The 20,199-nt window shown below is 39.4% G+C and overlaps 1 protein-coding gene across 1 annotated transcript in view; it reads right to left on the reverse strand.

The window, feature by feature from the left end:
* ATP8A2 (ATPase phospholipid transporting 8A2) overlaps positions 1–20,199 on the reverse strand; it is a 517,851-nt gene that overhangs the window by 253,684 nt on the left and 243,968 nt on the right. The window contains exons 31-32 of the mRNA XM_081952690.1: positions 19,703–19,759; positions 12,925–13,032 (exon numbers count right to left, since the gene is read on the reverse strand). Coding sequence (XP_081808816.1) covers positions 12,925–13,032; positions 19,703–19,759 — 165 coding nt within the window. The remainder of the gene's footprint in view (positions 1–12,924; positions 13,033–19,702; positions 19,760–20,199) is intronic.

The raw sequence follows: 20,199 nt of genomic DNA on the forward strand, positions 1-20,199 counted from the left end.
ATATATATTCTCTAAATTAATAAATAAAATATGTTCATATAATTATGACTGCAAATACTGGAAACGAATAATCTCAGACAGGACAATTACCCCCATTTCCAGTTTATGTGATTCCCATCAGCTTCTGCTTTGTCACCGTGGGAAACCGGATGCTGGATTAGATAAACCTTTGGTCTTCTTAGAGACTATTTAATCTTCTATGTGGTAGGCACCTGCTTTCTCATTATGAGTCATATAAGCCACATGCCTATACAGACTGTCTGGTGAAGAATGATTGTTTCCTCAGCTTATCTGTGGCCTCAAAACATTTGTGATCAGACCACACTCAGCAGAGCCGAAATGGGCAAGTTCAGGATCACCGAAGGCAGGAATTCAAACAAATGGAAGTGATAACACTGATGTTAGCCAGCCCTATACAAGACCATTCTTTCTTCCTGCCCTTCCGGTGTTGGTTAGGATGAGAGGAAAAAAGGAGCAGCAGTCAAGAAAATATAAGCATACATTCACTTCAGCCAATAACAGGGAATAGTTTTACTTTAGAGGCAGTCACACTTAAAAACCCCTGAAGTGCTTCACCTTTGCCAGGAAAATGTAACCGAAAGCTCCATTTTCCAATATAACTTTCCAATATAAGGCCCCCCAAAATGAAAAAGGCAGTGATGGTTCTCCCCTACCCACTCCTTTGATTCCTATAAAGGGAAGCGTGGCAGATATTTCTTGACTAGGTTTAGTTTCGTTTAGTTTTTGCAATGTATTGCAATGCTAAAAATAGCACAGCCATAACAAGCATAGGCTTTATCCCTGCCAACAACGACAAGTTCCTTTTTTAAAAACTGAGATCAACCATTTATCATAACAGCAAATTTCTTAAGATAAGAAAGGGTTTAAAAATAGCAACCTAAATAATAAAATTATGATCTGCAAAATTGTTTTGGGATGGGCAAAGCAGGAGTTTCTACCTCTTTCGGTTCCTTGTTCCAGCCAGAGCTGCTACTGCTCCTTTTGGTTAAGTCCAGTTCACAGCTTGAAAAACCATTGAATTCACTTCCATATCTCTGCAAAGGTATTTACTCTTCATTATGTTATGCCTTCCATCTGCTTGGAGTGCAGTCCAAGAAACATTGGAAAGGCACATCAAACAGACCAATGGACCATTAATAATGAAAGTGAATAAGATCGGCACTGGAATTCTTGTGCAGAAATCTGATTTATGACTTAGTATGTGAATGAAGATTTTTTTTGCCAACTAAATAGCAACAGTACCTAGACTTATATACTGCTTCACAGTGCTTTACAGCCCTCTCTAAGCAGTTCACAGAGTCAGCATATTGCCCCCAACAATCTGGGTCCTCATTTTACTGACCTTGGAAGGATGGAAGACTGAGTCAACTTTGAGCCTGGTGAGATTTGAACGGCAAAATTGCAGACAGCCAGCAAATTGCAGGCAACCTATCAAACTGTGTTTTTACATTTTTATGTTTTGATTATTGAAAACCCCAAGAATGAAATGAGTACAGGCAGTGGTGGGATTCAAACAATTTAACAACCGGTTTACCCGTGGTCAGGTTGGCCATCATGGGAGGCGTGGCCCATCCCCATTGTCCAGCTCGGGATGATCCTCCCATAATGGCTAACCTGACCCTGGGTGAACTAGTTGTTAAATTACCGTAACCCCCCCCCCCACTATCAAAGTGGATGTGGGTGCTCTGCTGCAATGGAGAAACAGGCAACAGAACAGCTGGCATGACAGGAAGTGGCGGAGCAGAGAAAAGAAAGAGGGAAAGCGGCTTTCTCCTTCCCTCACCTGGGCTGCTCTGTTTCCCATTTCTCCATTGCAGCGCAGCAAAGTGCAGCGGCCAGGATCCCCTTTGATAGTGGGGGGAGGGATAATTTAACAACCGGTTCCCCCAAACCAGTGCGAACCAGCTGAATCCCACCATTGTTATTGGTAGTTCTCAACTTATAACCAACAGTTTAGTAACTATTTGTAGTTACAACAGCACTAAAAAAAAGTGATTCAAGATTGGTCCTTGTATTTATGACTATCACACCATCCTCATGATCAAAATTTGGGCAGTTGGCAACTGGCATGTATTCATGATGGTTGCAGCATCCTGGGTCACGTGATTGCCATTTGCAATCTTCCCAAGGCAGGCAAGTCAACAGGGGAAGTTGGATTGGCTTAACAGCCATCTGAGTCACTTAACAACTGCAACAATTCACGTAACCATGGCAAAACAGGTTGCAAAATTGGGTGCAGCAACTCATTTAACAACTCTTTTTTTTTAGCAGCAGAAATTCTGGTCCCAACTGTGGTTGTAAATAGAGCACAATGTAGGTAACATATACATTTTTTTTGTAAAGAAATAAGAAAGCAAATAAGTCAAAGCTGTGATGTAAAATGTGAGTGATACATTAGACACAAACCAATCACAATTGGAACAGTCAGTTTTCTAAGCATGCCCAAGGAAATAATGAAAGCACAAGGAAATAAAAAGAAAATATAGATATAAAGGTGTTGAGAAAAATATGAGGACCTGGCGTAGCCCAGTGATGTGAAGAATAGTAGAATACTAAGCATAAGATATTAAGGCCAAGAAAATGGTTTTTGATTCAGTGACGCTTTGATCGAACGGCCCCACTGAATCAGATTAGTGAACTGAAGCAGAAACCCCCTTTGAAGCAGCAAATTGAGTCAGGGGGCTTTGAAGCTTCTCTATGCTCATGGATAAGTTACTGTATACCCAGAAGTCGCCTGTCTTTGGTATGTTGTCTCACTGCACAATCCTGTTTCTGTTCCCTCTACTAATTATTTAAGTAATTAATATAGCATACGGTACTGACGACAAGTCTTGGCAGAAGTGAGAGAGTCCTTTCCAGGAAGGAACAAACTTGCTAACCCTTCTGGTGACCATCCCAAAACAGTGATCACAATCAGCAAATCACACAACCTGAAAGATATATGTGAGTGGTGATTCTTCAGTGTGAAGTCTGGCACTCCAGAAAAATAATCCTCCAGTGTCGTCGTCCGCCCCCCCCCCTCCCCAAGGATAGAGTTCAAGGCCAATGGCATCTTTGGTGTTAGTATCATAAATGTGCTGGAAGCGTAGCTATTGGGTATCAGTGTTCTCATTCTTTGAATAGTGTAGTCAGACAATTGTTCACACTGAGGTTTTAGTCTCTTTATATCAGGGGTCCTCAAAACTTTTTAAACAGGGGGGCAATTCACAGTCCTTCAGACTGTTGGGGGTGCCAGACCAGCTGGGTGGGGATGGCTAAGTGGTCCCGTGACTGGGTGAGCATGGCCAATATAGTAATCTGTTAAACAATACACACACATTAATTTGTTATACTCGTGGGGGTGGAAAGCAGGTTAGTGAAGGGATGTGGCTGCTTTGGGGAGGGGCTGTGAGGGACTTATGTTTGTGTCTGTCTGTCTGTCAGTCTATCTCTCTCTGTCCCTCCCTCTCTCTCTCAATCTCTGTCCCTCTGTCCCCCCCCCCTCTCGTTGTTTTTGGGCTGTTTTTCGGGCCAAAAACGGTCCGAAAAATGACACCACATGGCTGCTGAAGTGTTACAATATTGTTGGGAAGGGCTTATTTTCAGGGGAGGGCTTATTTTAGTGCATGTGCTCAAAAGTCCGATTGGGCTTGTTATCCATCTTATTTTTGGGGAAATAGGGTAACTGTCAAGCCTAGCAGCATAAATTTTGAGCTCCACTGTGGTAGAACTATCTATATTCAGCAAAAGTAAAAGGCATGACTATGTTCCAGATTATATTCCAAAAGAAAATATATTAAGTTTAATTTGAAGGCCACTAGATGTCTTTTTTTATTAAAAAAATCCAGTTTCTATACATTGAACTTGAAGTATCTTGCCTTATATGTCACTTTTTTAAAAAGGCACACAAACAGAGGAAGATTTGTTATCAAGTTAGAGAACTTGGCTCAGCACTGTCTGCATAACTGGCAGCAATTCCCAAGAATTTCAAGTATTGGATTGACCTGGGAGTTACAAATATACAATAGCAGAGTTGGAAGGGTACCTTGGAGGTCTTCTAGTCCAACCCCCTGCCTAGGCAGGAAACCCTATACCGTTTCAGACAAATGGCTATCCAACATCTAGACTTCCAGTGTTGGGGCATTCACAACTTCTGGAGGCAAGCTGTTCCATTGATTAATTGTTCTCACTGTCAGGAACTTTCTCCTCAGTTCTAAGTTGCTTCTCTCCTTGATTAGTTTCCACCCATTGCTTCTAGTTCTGCCTTCAGTTGCCTTGGAGAATAGTTTGACTCCCTCTTCTTTGTGGCAACCCCTGAGACATTGGAACACTGCTATCATGTCTCCCCTAGTCCTTCTTTTCATTAAACTAGTCATTTGCATTCTTTAGCAAGTTAAGATCTATCTGGGTCATCACCACCTGAGTGGTGTAAATGGATGTGGAGCCTTCTTGGAACTGTTGAAAGGACTGTGTTGAGGATGAGAAGTGAAACTTCTTTAAAGAAAAACCAGAAAATCCAGTTGCGTCTTCAAAAAGCACCTTTCAGACAACCATGACCTGGATGATTGAGAATCTCTATAGACATTTGCATTTGCTTTAACTTTACGGACTAGCTGGATCATGGTGTCAGTATACTGAAGGAAGGAATATAGTCAATATACAGTCCAAGAAATCCAGTTTTCTTTTTTAAGCACTCAAAAAGATATATATGTTACATTATCATATATCTTCACCATATGAGTTTCCGCAAGAGTTTGCTTGGGCAGGAAATTATTTTCATTAAGCTAGACATACCCAGTTCCTGCATCCGTTCCTCATATGTTTTAGTCTCCAGTCCCCTAATAATCTTTGTTGCTCTTCTCTGCACTCTTTCTAGTCTCCACATCTTTTCTACATTGTGGCGACCAAACCTGAATGCAGTATTCCAAGTGTGGCCTTACCAAGGCATTATAAAGTGGTATTAACACTTCACGTGATCTTGATTCTCTCCCTCTGTTTATGTAGCCTAGAACTGTGTTGGCTTTTTTTGGCAGCTGCTGCATACAGTTCTCGGCATACAAATTGTTGGACCCTACCATGGAATAACAACATAATTCTCTGAATTTCTTTGGACAAAGCATTGTGATTTCTGTCTTATAAAAGCATATATGGTCCGCAGGATCATTTAGACACAACACTAGTAAGTAAGTAAAATGAGCAAATTGGTGAACTTAAAGATAAGGTTCTCCTATGTGCTATTCGTTCCCAACTCTAGGGGGAGGTGCTCATCTTCATTTCAAAGCTGAAGAGCCAACGCTGTCTGAAGATGTCTCTGTGGTCATGTGGTCGGCATGACTAAATGCCAAAGGCGCACGGAACACCTTCCCACCAAAGGTGGTCCCTATTTTCTACTTGCATTTGTACATGCTTTCGGACTGCTCGGTTGGCAGAAGCTGGGACAAGAAATGGGAGCTTACCTCATTATGCGGCCGCTAGGGATTCGAACTGCCAAACTGCCAACCTTCTGATCGACAAGCTCAGCATCTTAGCCGCTGAGCCACTGTGTCCCTTGGTGAACTTATATGTAGTCTAAAACAACATCATCCCTAAATCTCACCCTTGGAGAACATCTAACTGAAAGGACTCATCTTCACATGTGGAAGCAGTCTAAAATTTTCTTTGGGGAAAATGTGGAAGTTTAAATCCAGGTTCTCTTCATGAGAATGTCCTTTTGCTTCTGCTGTTCCCCTTTCTGTCTGGAAATGTACAGGAAACTGAATACATAACAAAACATGTTTAAAAAGTAGACTTTTGGCCACTTGCTTAGTTGTGGAATATTTGAGTGATGTGTATGATCATATGAATGATCAAATAAAAATAATCCTTTCTCAGACAAGACAAAGCAACAGATCACTTGGGGGGGGAAAACTCTCAAAACCAATGAATACTTCATCTTGCAGTCTAACCACAGCACAATATTTGAGATCTTAGCAAAGCTCTATTTCACGGAATTTTTTTAAAATGGAAGATGGTGAGATTACTATGCAATACAAATCACTTTTGTGCCTTGGAAGCCAAATACAACAAAATCTGAGAACCTTATACTAAGATAAAGAATCCCCCCTCAAACTGGAAGATACCAATGGTCCATCTATTTCCTGTCTCTAAATATGGCCTTTTCCAATGGCTTCTGCGAGGCCCTTGGACTGCAAGGCAATCAAACCGGTCAGTCCTAGAGGAGATCAACCCTGCCTGCTCCTTAGAAGGCCAGATCCTGAAGATGAAACTCAAACACTTTGGCCACCTGATGAGAAGGAAGGACTCACTGGAGAAGAGCCTCATGCTGGGAAAGACTGAGAGCAAAAGAAGAAGGGGAGAACAGAGAATGAGGTGGCTGGACGGAGTCACTGAAGCAGTTCACGTGAGCTTAAATGAACTCCAGAGGATGGCAGAGGACAGGAAGGCTTGGAGGAACATTGTCCATGGGGTCGCGATGGGTCGGACACGAATTCGCAACTAACAACAACAATGGCTTCAAAGTTTGCCCCTCCAGGGAGAAGCATCTTGTGTTGCTACTATGGGTAATCCTTGACTTACAAAAAGTTCTTTAAATTCAAACTTTAGTTCAAAGTTACAACGGCACTGAAAAAAGTGACTTATGACCATTTTTCACACTTAACGACCATTGCAGCATTCCCATGATAATGTGATCCAAATTTGGACATGGGGATCATGTGATCCCCTTTTGCGACCTTCTGACAAGCAAAGTCAATTGGGAAGCTAGATTGACTTAACAACTGTGTTACTAACTTAACAATTATACAATAATACAATAGTAGAGTTGGAAGGGATCTTCCAATTACAGTGAGTCACTTAACAACTGTGGCAACGAAGTCGTAAAATGGGGCAAAACTTACTTAACAATCGTCTTGCTTAGCAACAAAAATTTGAATCTCAATTGCGGTCATAAGTCGAGGACTATTTGTATTACCAACAATAATGGGGGTGGGGGAGGGGATGGGATTCTGATCTGAGTTGGGATCAGATCCTTGAAGAAAAGTTTTGCAACCTTGGTAACTTTAATATGACTGGGGAATTCTGGGAGCTTAACTTCCCATCTTAAAGTTTGTCAAGGGTGAGAAACATTGCATTAAAGGTTCAAACTTTGAGGCTGGTAACCAGGAGGGGGTTGCTGCTGGTTTTACTACCGATTTGCAATCCACGTGCAATGCTTTGCATGCGCAGAACAATTTACAGTGAACTGCACAAGCGCAGTCACTAAAATCCAAAATGGTGGTGGCCCAGCGGCGGCAAGGGAACCAATTTGGGGGATGTAGCAGGCCTGGGTCACTGCCGGTTCTGTGAACCAGGCCTGACTTCTACTACCAGTTCAGCCAAACCGGCCAAACCAGTAGCAACCCACCTCTACTGGTTACCCTTGTTGACATTTCAGCATTTAGCTCAGCATCCCCTTCTATTCATTTAATGTGGAGATCAATTGAACCCTTTCTCACATCGTTCAAATGCAGAAGTTAAGAAATATACAGTACTGTAGTTATAATCACCAATCATGAGTCCAATAATTTGTTTATATCAGGGATGAGCAACCTTTAAGTGTTAAACACTAGGTTAGTAAAAATGAGTGGGCTCCTATCACCTAGATAGGGAGGATCAGACTTTGGTGTCAATTTGAGGGATTTTCTTTTCTTTTTTTCAAATAATAATGCATACGTATGAAGGCTTATGCACTATAATTCTCACGTGTTATAAAATGGAAGGAATCTGGGAAGCCAGTTTCTACTAATCAGAATTCTAGGAGACTTAAGGTTCACACACACCTAATTTATATATATATGTTTAGGTCTATGCATTATTAAGGCTTATGGATATTTTTTTTTTGAGCAGCATTACGTTCTATAAACATGCAACAATTCTTCCTTTGAGACAAAGTTCACACCTGTCAACTTCATGTTCCTGTCATTTACTGGTATTAATACAGAGTGCTCTCTATCTCTGTTTGTGTCTGTCTGTGTGTATGCGCGCGCGAGTATGAGATCAAAGAGTATTAAGTAACATGCTTGAAGCAGAAAGCATTTTGCAGAATATTCACATAGAAACTAAATGCTTCTGTGTGATTTCTTTATACAGAGATCTGAATGTTATGCTGGAGCAGATGTTTAACCACAAGTGTGACACAATCATATATACTTTCCTTGTAGCTACAACAAAATTAGGACTGAGCTCAAATTACTTGAAGGCTTCCACAACTGTTTCAGCCATTGTTAAAAAAAAAAAACATTTCTTGCTTCAGACAATTTTAATGTAGCTGAAGAAATGTTGGCTATTCATTTATACTGTTCAAACAGTCCTGAATGACATTACTACATAAGGAAATACCATTGGCTAATTAATAATAATTATATTAATAATAATGTTCACTATGTGATATTATTTAATTGGAACTATTCTTGCTATTCCAGTAATCATTCAGATCTACAAAATTAAATAATTTTGTTAGTTTTTAATTGTAACTGAACTTGTCCTGATTTGATTCTGATTTCTGTTCAGGAATAAGACTACTATGCATTAAAAAAGGAGTCAGTTTCTGGTTAATTGAAGGCACAAAAATATATATTTTAATTTGTTAGGTATAAAAACGAGTAGTGTTAACCAATAGCTTAAATGGCATACCTAGTTGTCAGAAATAAGTCCAGTAAACTATGGAATTAATGAAGTATAAATGATGTCAATAAGTGACAAGGGGAACAATTGTACATAAAAAAATGAAAATACAATTTCCCAAGAAATAATCATTAATTAATTTGGCAGTGAATGCAGAGAATCCTACATAAATTCAAAACAAAACCTTACAATATTTTTTTAAAAATATCAACTTCTAATATGTGGATTTAAAACTTAAGTATACTTAGAATGCAGCATTAGCCAATACATTTGAGCTTATCGTACAGGACTGTAAAAAAAAAGACATTTAATTGCTTTTCATTTGATGCTTGTAATCAATTTCAGCCTAATTTATGGAAATATGAATTAGAATCATGATGCCAAGAATATATTGAGGATGCTGTGGAATAATATCTAAAGACTTAGTTGTTTCTCTGCCAGTCACAGGCATCTTGGCAAATCCTGTTTTGTCAGCTGTCATTCTTTCTTTTCACCCTAGAAATCTGTCCATGCCAATTGTTTAAAACCCAATTATCCCCTATCTTAAACCAGAACACTAATGTAATATTTATTAGACCATTACCAGCTTTGACAGTAAATGGTGAGTATAATTCCCTTGTGTAAGAGAAGCTATTACTAACTTCAGAACTGATGAGTAACGTTTAAAATGTTCTTTTTTTGGTTGGTTATTATTTTGCTTCTTTTCGAAAGCAGAGTTATATTTTGTAAAAATAAAATTGTTAACTTTCTTGGTTTTATACTTCTTTTTTTCCTTCTTAGGAGCAGTACTCAGTTTTCACTGCTAATTGATTTCAATCTCTATTCCTTCTCTGATCAGAATATTTGCATAAGATGTATAGGGAGGAAACAATTAATGAAGAAGCTGCTTTATCATGAGATTGACAACTGCCCCCTCTAATTTATTACACCCTACACTCACCAGCCTTGGTTCTTTAGATCTTTGCCACCTTACTTGGAAAGATTAGCGGCTTAACTATAACTTCGGAAGACAAACCATGTGCTGTAATATCAAGCTATTGACTGTGAATGAACGGTCCATTCATTCCTTCATGATATATGTCCTCTATTACTCTCACCCATCTTCTCAGCTGCAGAGATGTACTGCAGTATTGAGCACTGATGTATCTAGGGGCCATATCCCTTTCCTGCCTCTCCACAGTGAACGTAGAATTGTTCTTGTCCTTCAAGCATGCCCCCCCCCCAACATTTTCATCCGATGGACTGTTTGCATACGTGTACAGCAAAAATAGGCAAATACAGGGGTGGGCTTCAAAAATTTCAGCAACGGGTTCTCTGCCCAGTTGCAGGGTGGGCGTGGTCATTCTGGGCATGGTTGAGACACCCTCCTGCACCATGGTGGCAGGGGTGTGTGTTTTTGCCTTCCCCAGGCTCCCGAGGCCCTCTGGAGGCTGGAAATGGGCCCTTTTTCCGGCCTTCCGGAACTTCTGGGAGGCCCGCTTTTTCCCACTTCCTGAGCCTGCACACGGGCCCTGCACTTACTTTGCATCCAAAATGGGCTGCATGGCGACTCCTGGGAGGGGTGTGGCAGGGTGGAATGGGTGGGGCCAGCCAGGGCTGGGATTTGGAGATTCTCGAAACTAGCCATAACGTTAGCCGAACCAGGGTGAACCTGTAGCAGCCCACCCCTGGGCTAATAGCAGTTGCTGATATGCTGAGTAACTCTTACACCTGAAAGGTGTTATGGAAAGGAAAGTGAAGCTTGGATCCAACCCCATAGAAAAAGAAAATGTTCCTATGATGGACAATTGTAGAAATGGGATTCATGAGAGGAAGAACCAGCAAGGCCCTCAATTTAGGAAGAAGGTTGGGGATTTCACAATGATATAATTGAGACATCTCCAAAGTGAAATGTTTTATGCTCTTCTCTCCTGCTATAAGTTGCTTAGCATATGTGTTGGTGTTATGCTCTGCTGCTAACATATTTGTCTCTGTACTATCTGGGTTGGCAAGGAAGGACCAGGAACACAGATTTGGAACTTTTCTTCTCTCTGGGAAATATTATAAAACAGGGAAAGGAGACTCGGGCTTGGAGCTGGGATTTCATTTTGAAATCCTTTCTTTTATTCATAAAAACCATTTCCCTTCTATTATAAAAAAGACGGATACAAATGGGGCAAACATACATATTGCAAACTTTATTTCATCTACTAACAGAGAGCACAATTATTTGATTACAATGGGCACAAACTGATTTTATTTTCTTAGGTCCTCTTTTTTTAAAAAAAAAATCTCCTATTTTTCTTGTTCCCATTGGGCCCTTGAATGGTTTTGACGGGATCATTATTTCACCCTATTCTCCATAGACTGAAATCATGACACCGAAGGGAAAGATTTCACCACCTGGAACCGAATAGATATTGAAAAAGCAAATCCAAAATCCCACCAACATTTTAAGAGTTAACTGTAAGTGACCTGCAGAGGTCCCCTTCTGGTTGTAACCCCCAATAATTTATTTTGCAGGTATATTTCCTTTCATTTCCACAAGTCTGAGAAAAAGAATACTCAAAATCCTGAGGAGATATATAATATGCCTTGCAAAAACTTTTGGTTTACAACTGGTGTATTGTAAAAGAAACCACCAACTAGGAAACCTTCTAAGGAGAGTATTAATGTACAATCAAATCTGGGTCACAAATGCATGCCAATGACAAGGAGTGGATGATCTGTCAAGATCAATCTTGCTCAGATTTCTGTTTTTCTAGCTTTCGGTTTCTTTCATCCCATTACAAATCATTTGGCAGTTTGTATGTAAAATGTCGACATAACATTTTGCACATCTTTTCATAAACATTTATTCTAAGGACACATTTCTATGCATTTTTTCCCAACATCCTAACATGCCATTCTAATATGCCACCTTTACCAAACTATTAATTTTTGTATGCGTTTTCCCCTCATGTGTGCATTTATACTTAGCTCTTGTTGCTGTTTACAACTCCTATTGCAAAATGTAGGAAAGTTTGCAAAATTGTGTTCAGTGCACATGTTAATTTCAGGAAGTTTGTAAATTCACAACAAAATGCAAAACAATTTGTCCCCAGCCCTAATCATGAATTAAACAGGTGTATCCAACTAATGATATACATAGTACACAGGAATTACCTCTTTCTTGTTCCTTCCAATGTTAAAACATTTTGACTAAAACCGAGTTTTTGCAGAAGAAAATATGTAATTTTATCCGTTTTAATTCAACATTCTCAGAGTGGGCAACGCTGTTTGAAAGGTCCCCATATGGTCTTCTAGCATCATTTTGTTGTGTACTTTGGCATCCCAGAGTAAGTGTAACATATACAAGTTTAAAAAGTAAGGAAACACTCAACTAAAACAAAGAAAGATACAATTCTTGCCCCAGGAAATCATGCCAAAATCCCAGTTCAATCTATTCCTCACTCCATCAACTCTAGCCTTTTCCTCAATTGTTGAATGCAACTTCCTATCCACCAAAATATTCTTCACTGCAATTAAGGAAAACTAATTTAATAATTTACATATCATGCTAAGCTCGTTTGCTAAAAATTCCTGGTTTTCTGTGACTAATTAACATGCTTGCTCACTTTTCTTCTTGCTAGGTGGCAAGGTCTATGGTTTAATAACTGTTTTCCAACTCTGACTTGTTACAAGATGAACAATCCAGAGTTCCTAGCTTCCTAAATAATCAGCGAATAAACTTCCATGGTTTATTTAATCAGCTCCCTGGGAGGAATGATTGAGTTCATTCATATGCAGGCACAATCAACGATTAATATTTCTTTGACTGAGTAAGCTTTGTGGCCACTTTACTAAATATATTATGTGAAGTGTGGCTTTCTATCACTTATTGGCTGGAGTCACACAACACACTACACCACATGAAAGCGAGAAACTTAGTAGCCTGTGGTTCATGGTGTTATAGAAACCAAGCCATCACATTAAACTATAATATGTGTTTTTATTCACCAATATTATGTTTCTTACGTGAGCCCATAGAAAAGCGGCATTCCCCCAACATTAAAATAGAAATAAACTTTGATTTGGATTACAGTCCCAAGTGTTTACATTTTATGCAATTATCTCTTTAAAAAAAAAGACAACGTTTTTCACTCTGGAGATGTTTTAAACAAAATAAAAATAAGCTTTCAGTATATTTTTTCTTAAAAATCAACCAATCACGGGTTTACTTAGGATAGTTTTTGGATGACCAAAACTCCTAGATCTTTGATCTTTCACAGCCAAATGACTCACCTGTCCAAGCATGTCTGGTGCTATAGGAATGACAGGCCAGATAGTAGAGTAAACACCAAAGAAGACGAGCCAAAGGAGCATACTTCCCCAGACAGCCAAGTGACTGAACTGTAGGAGAAAAGAAGAACACCATCAGAACTGCTGAGGTCCACTACAGACAGAATTATAGCTGTGGTTCCACAGAGCACTTAATGTAGCATTGTATTTTCCCCTCAAATCCATTATATAGACTGAAGGAAGTTACTTTATGTAGTGAAGAAGATGTGCTTGCTCAATACAAAGACAACTGCTGAGAAGCAGGAGAAAGAAAACAGAAAAATGAAAGAATATGAATAGGAGAAGTAAAACTCGGAACAGACTAAATGTAAAGATTAGCAGGGACTGTACGGCTGATTAGTATGAAAGTTAAGAAATTGTAACTATAAAAAGTTGTGGGTTTATAGATAGGTAGAAAATTACTCTAAAATAACAAATCAAAGTAAAGTAGCAGAATACATCTGAGACACTGTCTCTTTCTGTCCCTTAAGTGATTATGGCCAAAAAAATGTTTCATGTATTATGACTGCTAATGAATTTCACAATAAATTAGCTTTACTTTATAGGGATTTTTTTTGCCATTTCTTATAATTCCTGTAAGCCACCAGAGAATAGCTGCTATACAGTGACCAATATCTTGAATGCACAAAGCAAATTAATTCCTAAACATGTTTTTGAATGTTGAACCTTTTCCTGCAATCTTCCCTTCAAACTAAATCTAACAATAGAAAAATGCTAAAACATAAAACAAAGCCCATCATCAAACAAATGACATTTTCACAGGCAACTTTTAATTCTGCAAATTCTGACAATGCGATTGAAAATTTAGGGCTCTCTAGAAGTTTTAAACAACTCCAACATTGCCTGGTAGTTGACATGCTGATGGAAACTTTTGGGAATTGTAGTCCAATACCTATGAACAGTTCCAGACTAGCAATTATATTTTGGTGTGAAGATCTTTTGTTTTCCAATACTGGTCACACCATAGGATAAAGTACGACTCAATTAGCCAGGCAGCTGGAATGCTGGCATGGATGCTTGTGAGTAAATTGTGAGTAGGAGAGAATGAACGAACAAGTGAGCCAACTCTTCTCAGGTTTCTGGGAAAAATCAGGAGCTGTGCTGAGTCTTCTTGAGGAAATGGGGATGGGAAGCATTTCTGCTTAGCTGCAGCTGCTTTTCTCAAGTACAGGCAGCAATCCCAGTTTTATTTCCTCAGAATATGAACCAATGAGCTTCTAGAATATTAGGCTAAGGTCTAATTAACTGATGTTTCGTCAAGAATTATGGGAAGCCATCTTCAGAGTTGAACGTGATCTACTTTGTAGCACATTTCTTGGCAACTCACAAGCAACTGAGCAGGAACTAATGAGCTCTTATGTTCCTAACAGAACTAATCTTTAATTGGAGCAGATAATTGGAATTCATGAAACTAATTTCTGATTGGTTGTCCATTCAAGTAAATTTCTAATTTAAAGAAGTTCCAAAGGAGCTAATTTTTTTATTGATCTCTCTTTGAAAGACGTTGCTGCGGTTTATAAATTTAATAAACTAAACTAACTAAACTATTATTACTTTTCAGATTTTGGCCAACTTCATTCAAGACCGACACTTGGTTTTATGCCAGCAACAAGATTGGTGAAACTTCTGAGAAAACTCCCATGTTGAAACTTTTTTTTCCTCTTGGCCAGCATGTTGCTCTTTGCTGTCACCTCCTCAAACCTAATACATGCTTTTTAATATTCCGTATAGTGTTTGTTAATTCAATTAATTAATTGTTAGGGTTAATTAACCCAGAAGATCAACGTCACTGGGTTTACAAATATACTTCAACATTTCATTTACGTATTATTCTTATTATATTAATGTTATTATTGTATATAATGCATCTACAATGTATATGTTACTATATTTATGAATATGAAGTCAAAACAGTAATGTGACTATTGTACTTCATATATGGAAATGTACCCTCAATTATTTTATACTTCCAGCATATTAAACAACAATTTTTCTTTTTAAAAAATGAAGTATCAATTAATTATGAAAAAATATGTCAATTAATTTCACTATGGGATCAGCAGTCTTACTTGAGCTTTGCTTTGCTTTAAAGCTGAGAAGCTTGCAATTGCAAGGATTGGGTACAAAGATATTTTTCCATCATCACTGCAAATGCATCTGGTTACTGTACATGAACAGTTGTTAAAAACAGGCAATTGCTCATAACTAATTAATTGTTGCTAATTAATAACAACTGAATTCAACCTCAATTAATTTAATTAATTAAAAAGTTGGAAATCCCAATTTGGCTGAAACTTGCTCCAAAAAATTTCACTGCACCACATCAAAATTCTTTTCCTCACCCAACAAATACCTTCCACTGCTGAGTCAATTTTTTTCTGAACATATATTTTAAATATCAATCAATCTTGTCAAGGATTGATGCTATTTTAGAAAACAGCACTGTCCAGGATAAACATTTTTTTAAAAAAAAATTAAAAGTAATATTGTCTGTGCAATATATGACAGAGTTGCTATCGGAGGTTTTGCATTAACAAGGTTGACTCAACCTTTCATCCTTCTGAGGTGGGTAAAATGAGGACCCAAATTGTTAAAATTGTTGGGGGCAATAAGCTGACTCTGTAAACTGCTTAATGAGGGCTGTAAAGTACTGTAAAGCAGTATATAAGTCTAAGTGCTAACAATTGACCCCCCCAAAATGATAGCAATTTGCATATTCATCAGCATCTTTACCAGCATTCAAATGTATCATTATAGAACCCTCATTAAAAGAAGGGAAAACATTATTTAAAAATTATTACAAACTTTGAGTGATATAGAAGAAAAAAAGTCTAGAACAGTGATGGCTGAGTCCGCGTGCGCTCGTCTGCGCTATAACCTGGAAGAGAAGCTGCCCAGGGGGCATGCACACACCGGAAAATGAACTTCTGGTTTCTGGCACGCGCATGCACTGGGCAGCTAGTCTTCTGGTTACTGCTGCGCACGTGCACATGATGATCAGCTGGCTGGCATGCATGCTCACGCCAGAAAATGACCAGCTCTTCCAATTTCCAGCACTGCCACACAGATGAAGGCCAGTCGATCGTCGCGCACGCATGTGCACCAGGAACCCGGAAGAGGAACAGGTGACATTGCGTGTACCAGGTGACATGGCTCCGCATGCCACTTTGGGCACATGTGCCATAGGTTCGCCATCACAGGTCTAGATTATTTTTAAAATATTAATTCCTTCTTGCATGGATTTTTAAATTAATACATAAAATATAAAAGCAAAATAATGATGATGTATTTATTCATATTCCTTATACATTTTACAGAAATGTAAGCTATTGAATATCTATTTATAGCAGAAAGAAATCAAAATCTGGTTTCATCTATCTCAGTGGTTCTCAACCTGTGGGTCGGGACCCCTTTGGGGGTCGAACGACCCTTTCACAGGGGTCGCCTAAGACCATCGGAAAACACATATTTTCGATGGTCTTAGGAACCGAGACACCAATTTGATGGTTGGGGGGTCCCCACAACATGAGGAACTGTATTAAAGGGTCGCGGCATTGGGAAGGTTGAGAACCACTGATCTATCTTATAAAAAATGTAATGATGCATGTAAATATTGTGAAAAATAAAACAACTTCTAGCTACAGTAATTAATAAAACTGAAATGTGTCCCAGTAAGATTTATATTCTTATTATCCAGTCAACTGTAGATTTTAAATGAAGATTGAAAGTTTGGGAATGAGATGGGGATGAAAAAGATATGTACGCTCGCAATGAAGGATTTAAGTTTCCACATACTGTAAGTACCGAATTCAGCTACAGCATATTAACTTGTGATCTTTTATTTTTGTTTTTTGTCAGTGATCTGTTTTCCATCCATAGATAATGATGAGCATACTCTGCCTCCCAAAGGACTCAACAGTAGAATATTAAAATCAGTAGAACAATCTTTTATGGAAATAGTTTGACAAGCAAACTACAATAAAATAAAACAAGACAGTAAACATCTCAACTTGATCCCAAGTGCAGACAAGCAGCAGAGAGAAACTGGATGCTAAATGCTAAAAAGAACAGTTTAAAGAACAAGATATATTTAGCCTAAAAAGGGGAGAATCTGAAGGGCCATCGAAGGGCAAAAGGTATAGAGAAGGGGTGTCAAACTTGCATCATCATGGCATCGTCACGAGACACATTGTGACTCCCCCCCCTTCGCTAAATCGGGCACTGGCATGGCCAGCACATGATCCATCTGGTCCATGGGCCGCGAGTTTGACAACTCTGGTATACAGTTATTCTCCAGAGCAGCCGTCACCAACTGGTGGTCCGTGGACCACTGGTAGTCACAATAAAATTTTGGTGGTCTGCAGAAAAATTATTTGCATTTTTTATATTGTACTAAATCAGGGGTCCTCAAACTATGGTGCCTGGGACGGATATGTGCAATGAACATTTGTGTTGCTGCAGACAGTTTACCCCTTCAGGATCTTTTTGTGTGGGTTGGAAGGGGGCAGAAGTTCAAACTTGGGGTCTGCTTCGGTCTCCTGGTACGGGGCTTTGGGTGAAGGCTGGAGAAAAGCATTGCTGGTGGCAAAGAGCCAGAGGGCCTTGTTGCAGTGGGACTGCATCATGGTCTGGAACTAGCTGACCATCTCAGCCCATTGAGCCTCCAGGTGCCAGTTTCTGGCCTTGCATTTCCGCAGGTCTTCCAGCTGCTTGGAAAGCCTATGCTCGTAGTCCTCAGTGAGGTGTTTCTGCTGAGTCTCCAATTTGAACTGAGCCAGCTGTTTTGCCTACTCTTTCTCGTGGTGGCTGCTTAGCTCCAACAACTGCTTCCTGTTGGAGCCCTAAGAAGTCTGGGAGGGAAGGTGAGGAGTGGGTGGCAGTGGTGGGTTCTGGATCCTGTTGCAACCAGTACGGAATAATGGGGGCCGGCGTTCACCACATGAATGCATTTAGCACACATGCGTCCTTACCTGCAGTGCTCCGCGACGCCTCTGTGACGCCCCAGCTGTTTGGCAGAGTGTTGCGCAGGCACCGTACGCTCTGTGCACGGAAGCACTGCAGAACTCAAATACAGGTAAGGACAGCGGGCAGGTGGGTGGGCTCTCTGGAGCACCGTACCGAAACGGTACCCAGTGCTCCCAGCGGTACGCCTGCACCAGGGCGTACTGCCTGCAACCCACCACTGGTGGGAGGTGAGGGGCGAGTAGAGGCCGGCGAGATGCTCCTTGATGTGAGTGACATTGAATTGGTCATGCCCATCCAGTCACATGACCACCTAGCCACACCCATCCAACCGGTCATTAGGCAGATCATATTAGTGGTCTGCGGGATTTAAAATTATGAATTTAATAGTTCCTGAGGTCCAAACGGTTGGTGACCCCTGCTCTAGAGCACCGAGAATAGGACAAGAACCAATGGTTGGGAGCTTAACAGAGAGAAATGCAAACTTGAAATGAATTTTTTGATAACTTTCAAGCAATTGAATAACTTGCCTCCTGGAATTTCATGTGCTATGTCACTGGAAGTCTTCAAGCAAGACTGGACAGCAACTTGTCTGGGTTGGCCTGAGGATTTCTGCCTTGAGCAGAGAGTTTGACCAGAAGATCTGCAAAGTCTTTCCAACCCTATGATTTTATGATTCTATAAATTATGAAAGCAAGTTCTTTAAAAAGGAAACTTTTATAACAGTTGTTATTTCAGCATGTTTTCCCCTTAGTCTTCCAAGGCTCAGTACCTCATAAGACCAACAATCCTAACCCTGTCAACTCCAGATAGTATTGCCATTGGTTATGCTAGCTGGGACTGATGGGAATTGCAGTTGACGGGATTTTTAAAGAGACATAGTCATGGAGAATTGACCAAAGGTGCAAGATTCTATTTCCCAGCTATAAATAAACTAACCATTTTTCAATTACTGCCATAATCTAGGATTTCAGAGTTTTGGGTCTTTGGTAAGATAAATGCATTGCATTTGGGGAGGGGGGAAGTTATCATACATGAGCTGGAGGCCTCTTCCTTCCTTTATTTTCCAAGGAAGACCATTTTCAGGAAGAGCAATTCATCTTGTGACTTCTGTGATCTATATCTTTCCCATTTTAATTGCCAAATACAAATGATGGAAAGGGTTATTAATAATCACACTGGTTTTACTGAATCATAGCTATCTGTGAAATTCTTCAAATGGCTATGAGCCCCCAGGGACTGTCTACATCCTTATCTAAAGGCTACATCTTTATTCTCACATGTCATTTTAAGTGTGGATTCTGAATAGAATAGAATAGAATTCTTTATTGACCAAGTATGTCAATAAAAGTGTGTCAAAGGAATTTGTCTTTGGTGCATGTGCTCTCAGTGTACATAAAAGAAAAGATACACTCGTCATGAATCATAAGGTACAACACATGATAGTCATAGGGTACAAATAAGCAATCAAATCATATTAGGAAACAATCAATATAAATCGTAAAGCTACAAGCAACAAAATTACAGCCATGCAGTCATAAGTGGGAGGAGATAGGTGATAGAAACGATGAGAAGATTAATAGTAATGCAGACTTAGTGAATAGTTTGACAGTGTTGAGAGAATTATTTGTTTAGCAGAACGATGGCGTTCGGGAAAGTGAATTGATTTTTTTTTCTTCTAGTTAAAATTGCAATTCAATTTTAGGCAGCAAAAAAACGAATTTGAAATTCCTACTGCTGACTTAATATTTATGCTCACCTTGGTCCATGCTGTGGTTTCTAAGCCAGCTTTCAAACAGACGGTCACCACAACATACTGCAGTAAAAAAAAGTAAAGACAAATTTGAATTTCAGCATGTATTTCCCATTCACAGTTGTTCTCTTGTTTTTCTTTGAGTTAAGGGTATACTACATTGCAAACACATGGTTTAAACATTAGAAATTAAATGCCATTTTTTGCTAAATGAAATATTTAGCACATTTCAGAATTGCAGAAATTTAGAAGTGATAGGAGGAGATACACATACACACATCTTCCCATGCCTCTGTCCTCATTGTAGGATATAACAATTACTAGCTAGCTATTATATAGTCCAACTACATGCTTAACATGCTTTATGATAGACCTAATAGAATCAGAATAAATTATTTCTATATATTCCCAGACTTCTTAGCCATATGACATGGCATGTGGGTGGTTTCTACTAGTACGTGTGGGATTCCTGGACTTGATATATTGGAACCATGATAAGAACC

The sequence above is a fragment of the Natrix helvetica genome, assembly GCF_964273705.1.
Source record: "Natrix helvetica genome assembly, chromosome: 4".
Classification (NCBI taxonomy): domain Eukaryota; kingdom Metazoa; phylum Chordata; class Lepidosauria; order Squamata; family Natricidae; genus Natrix; species Natrix helvetica.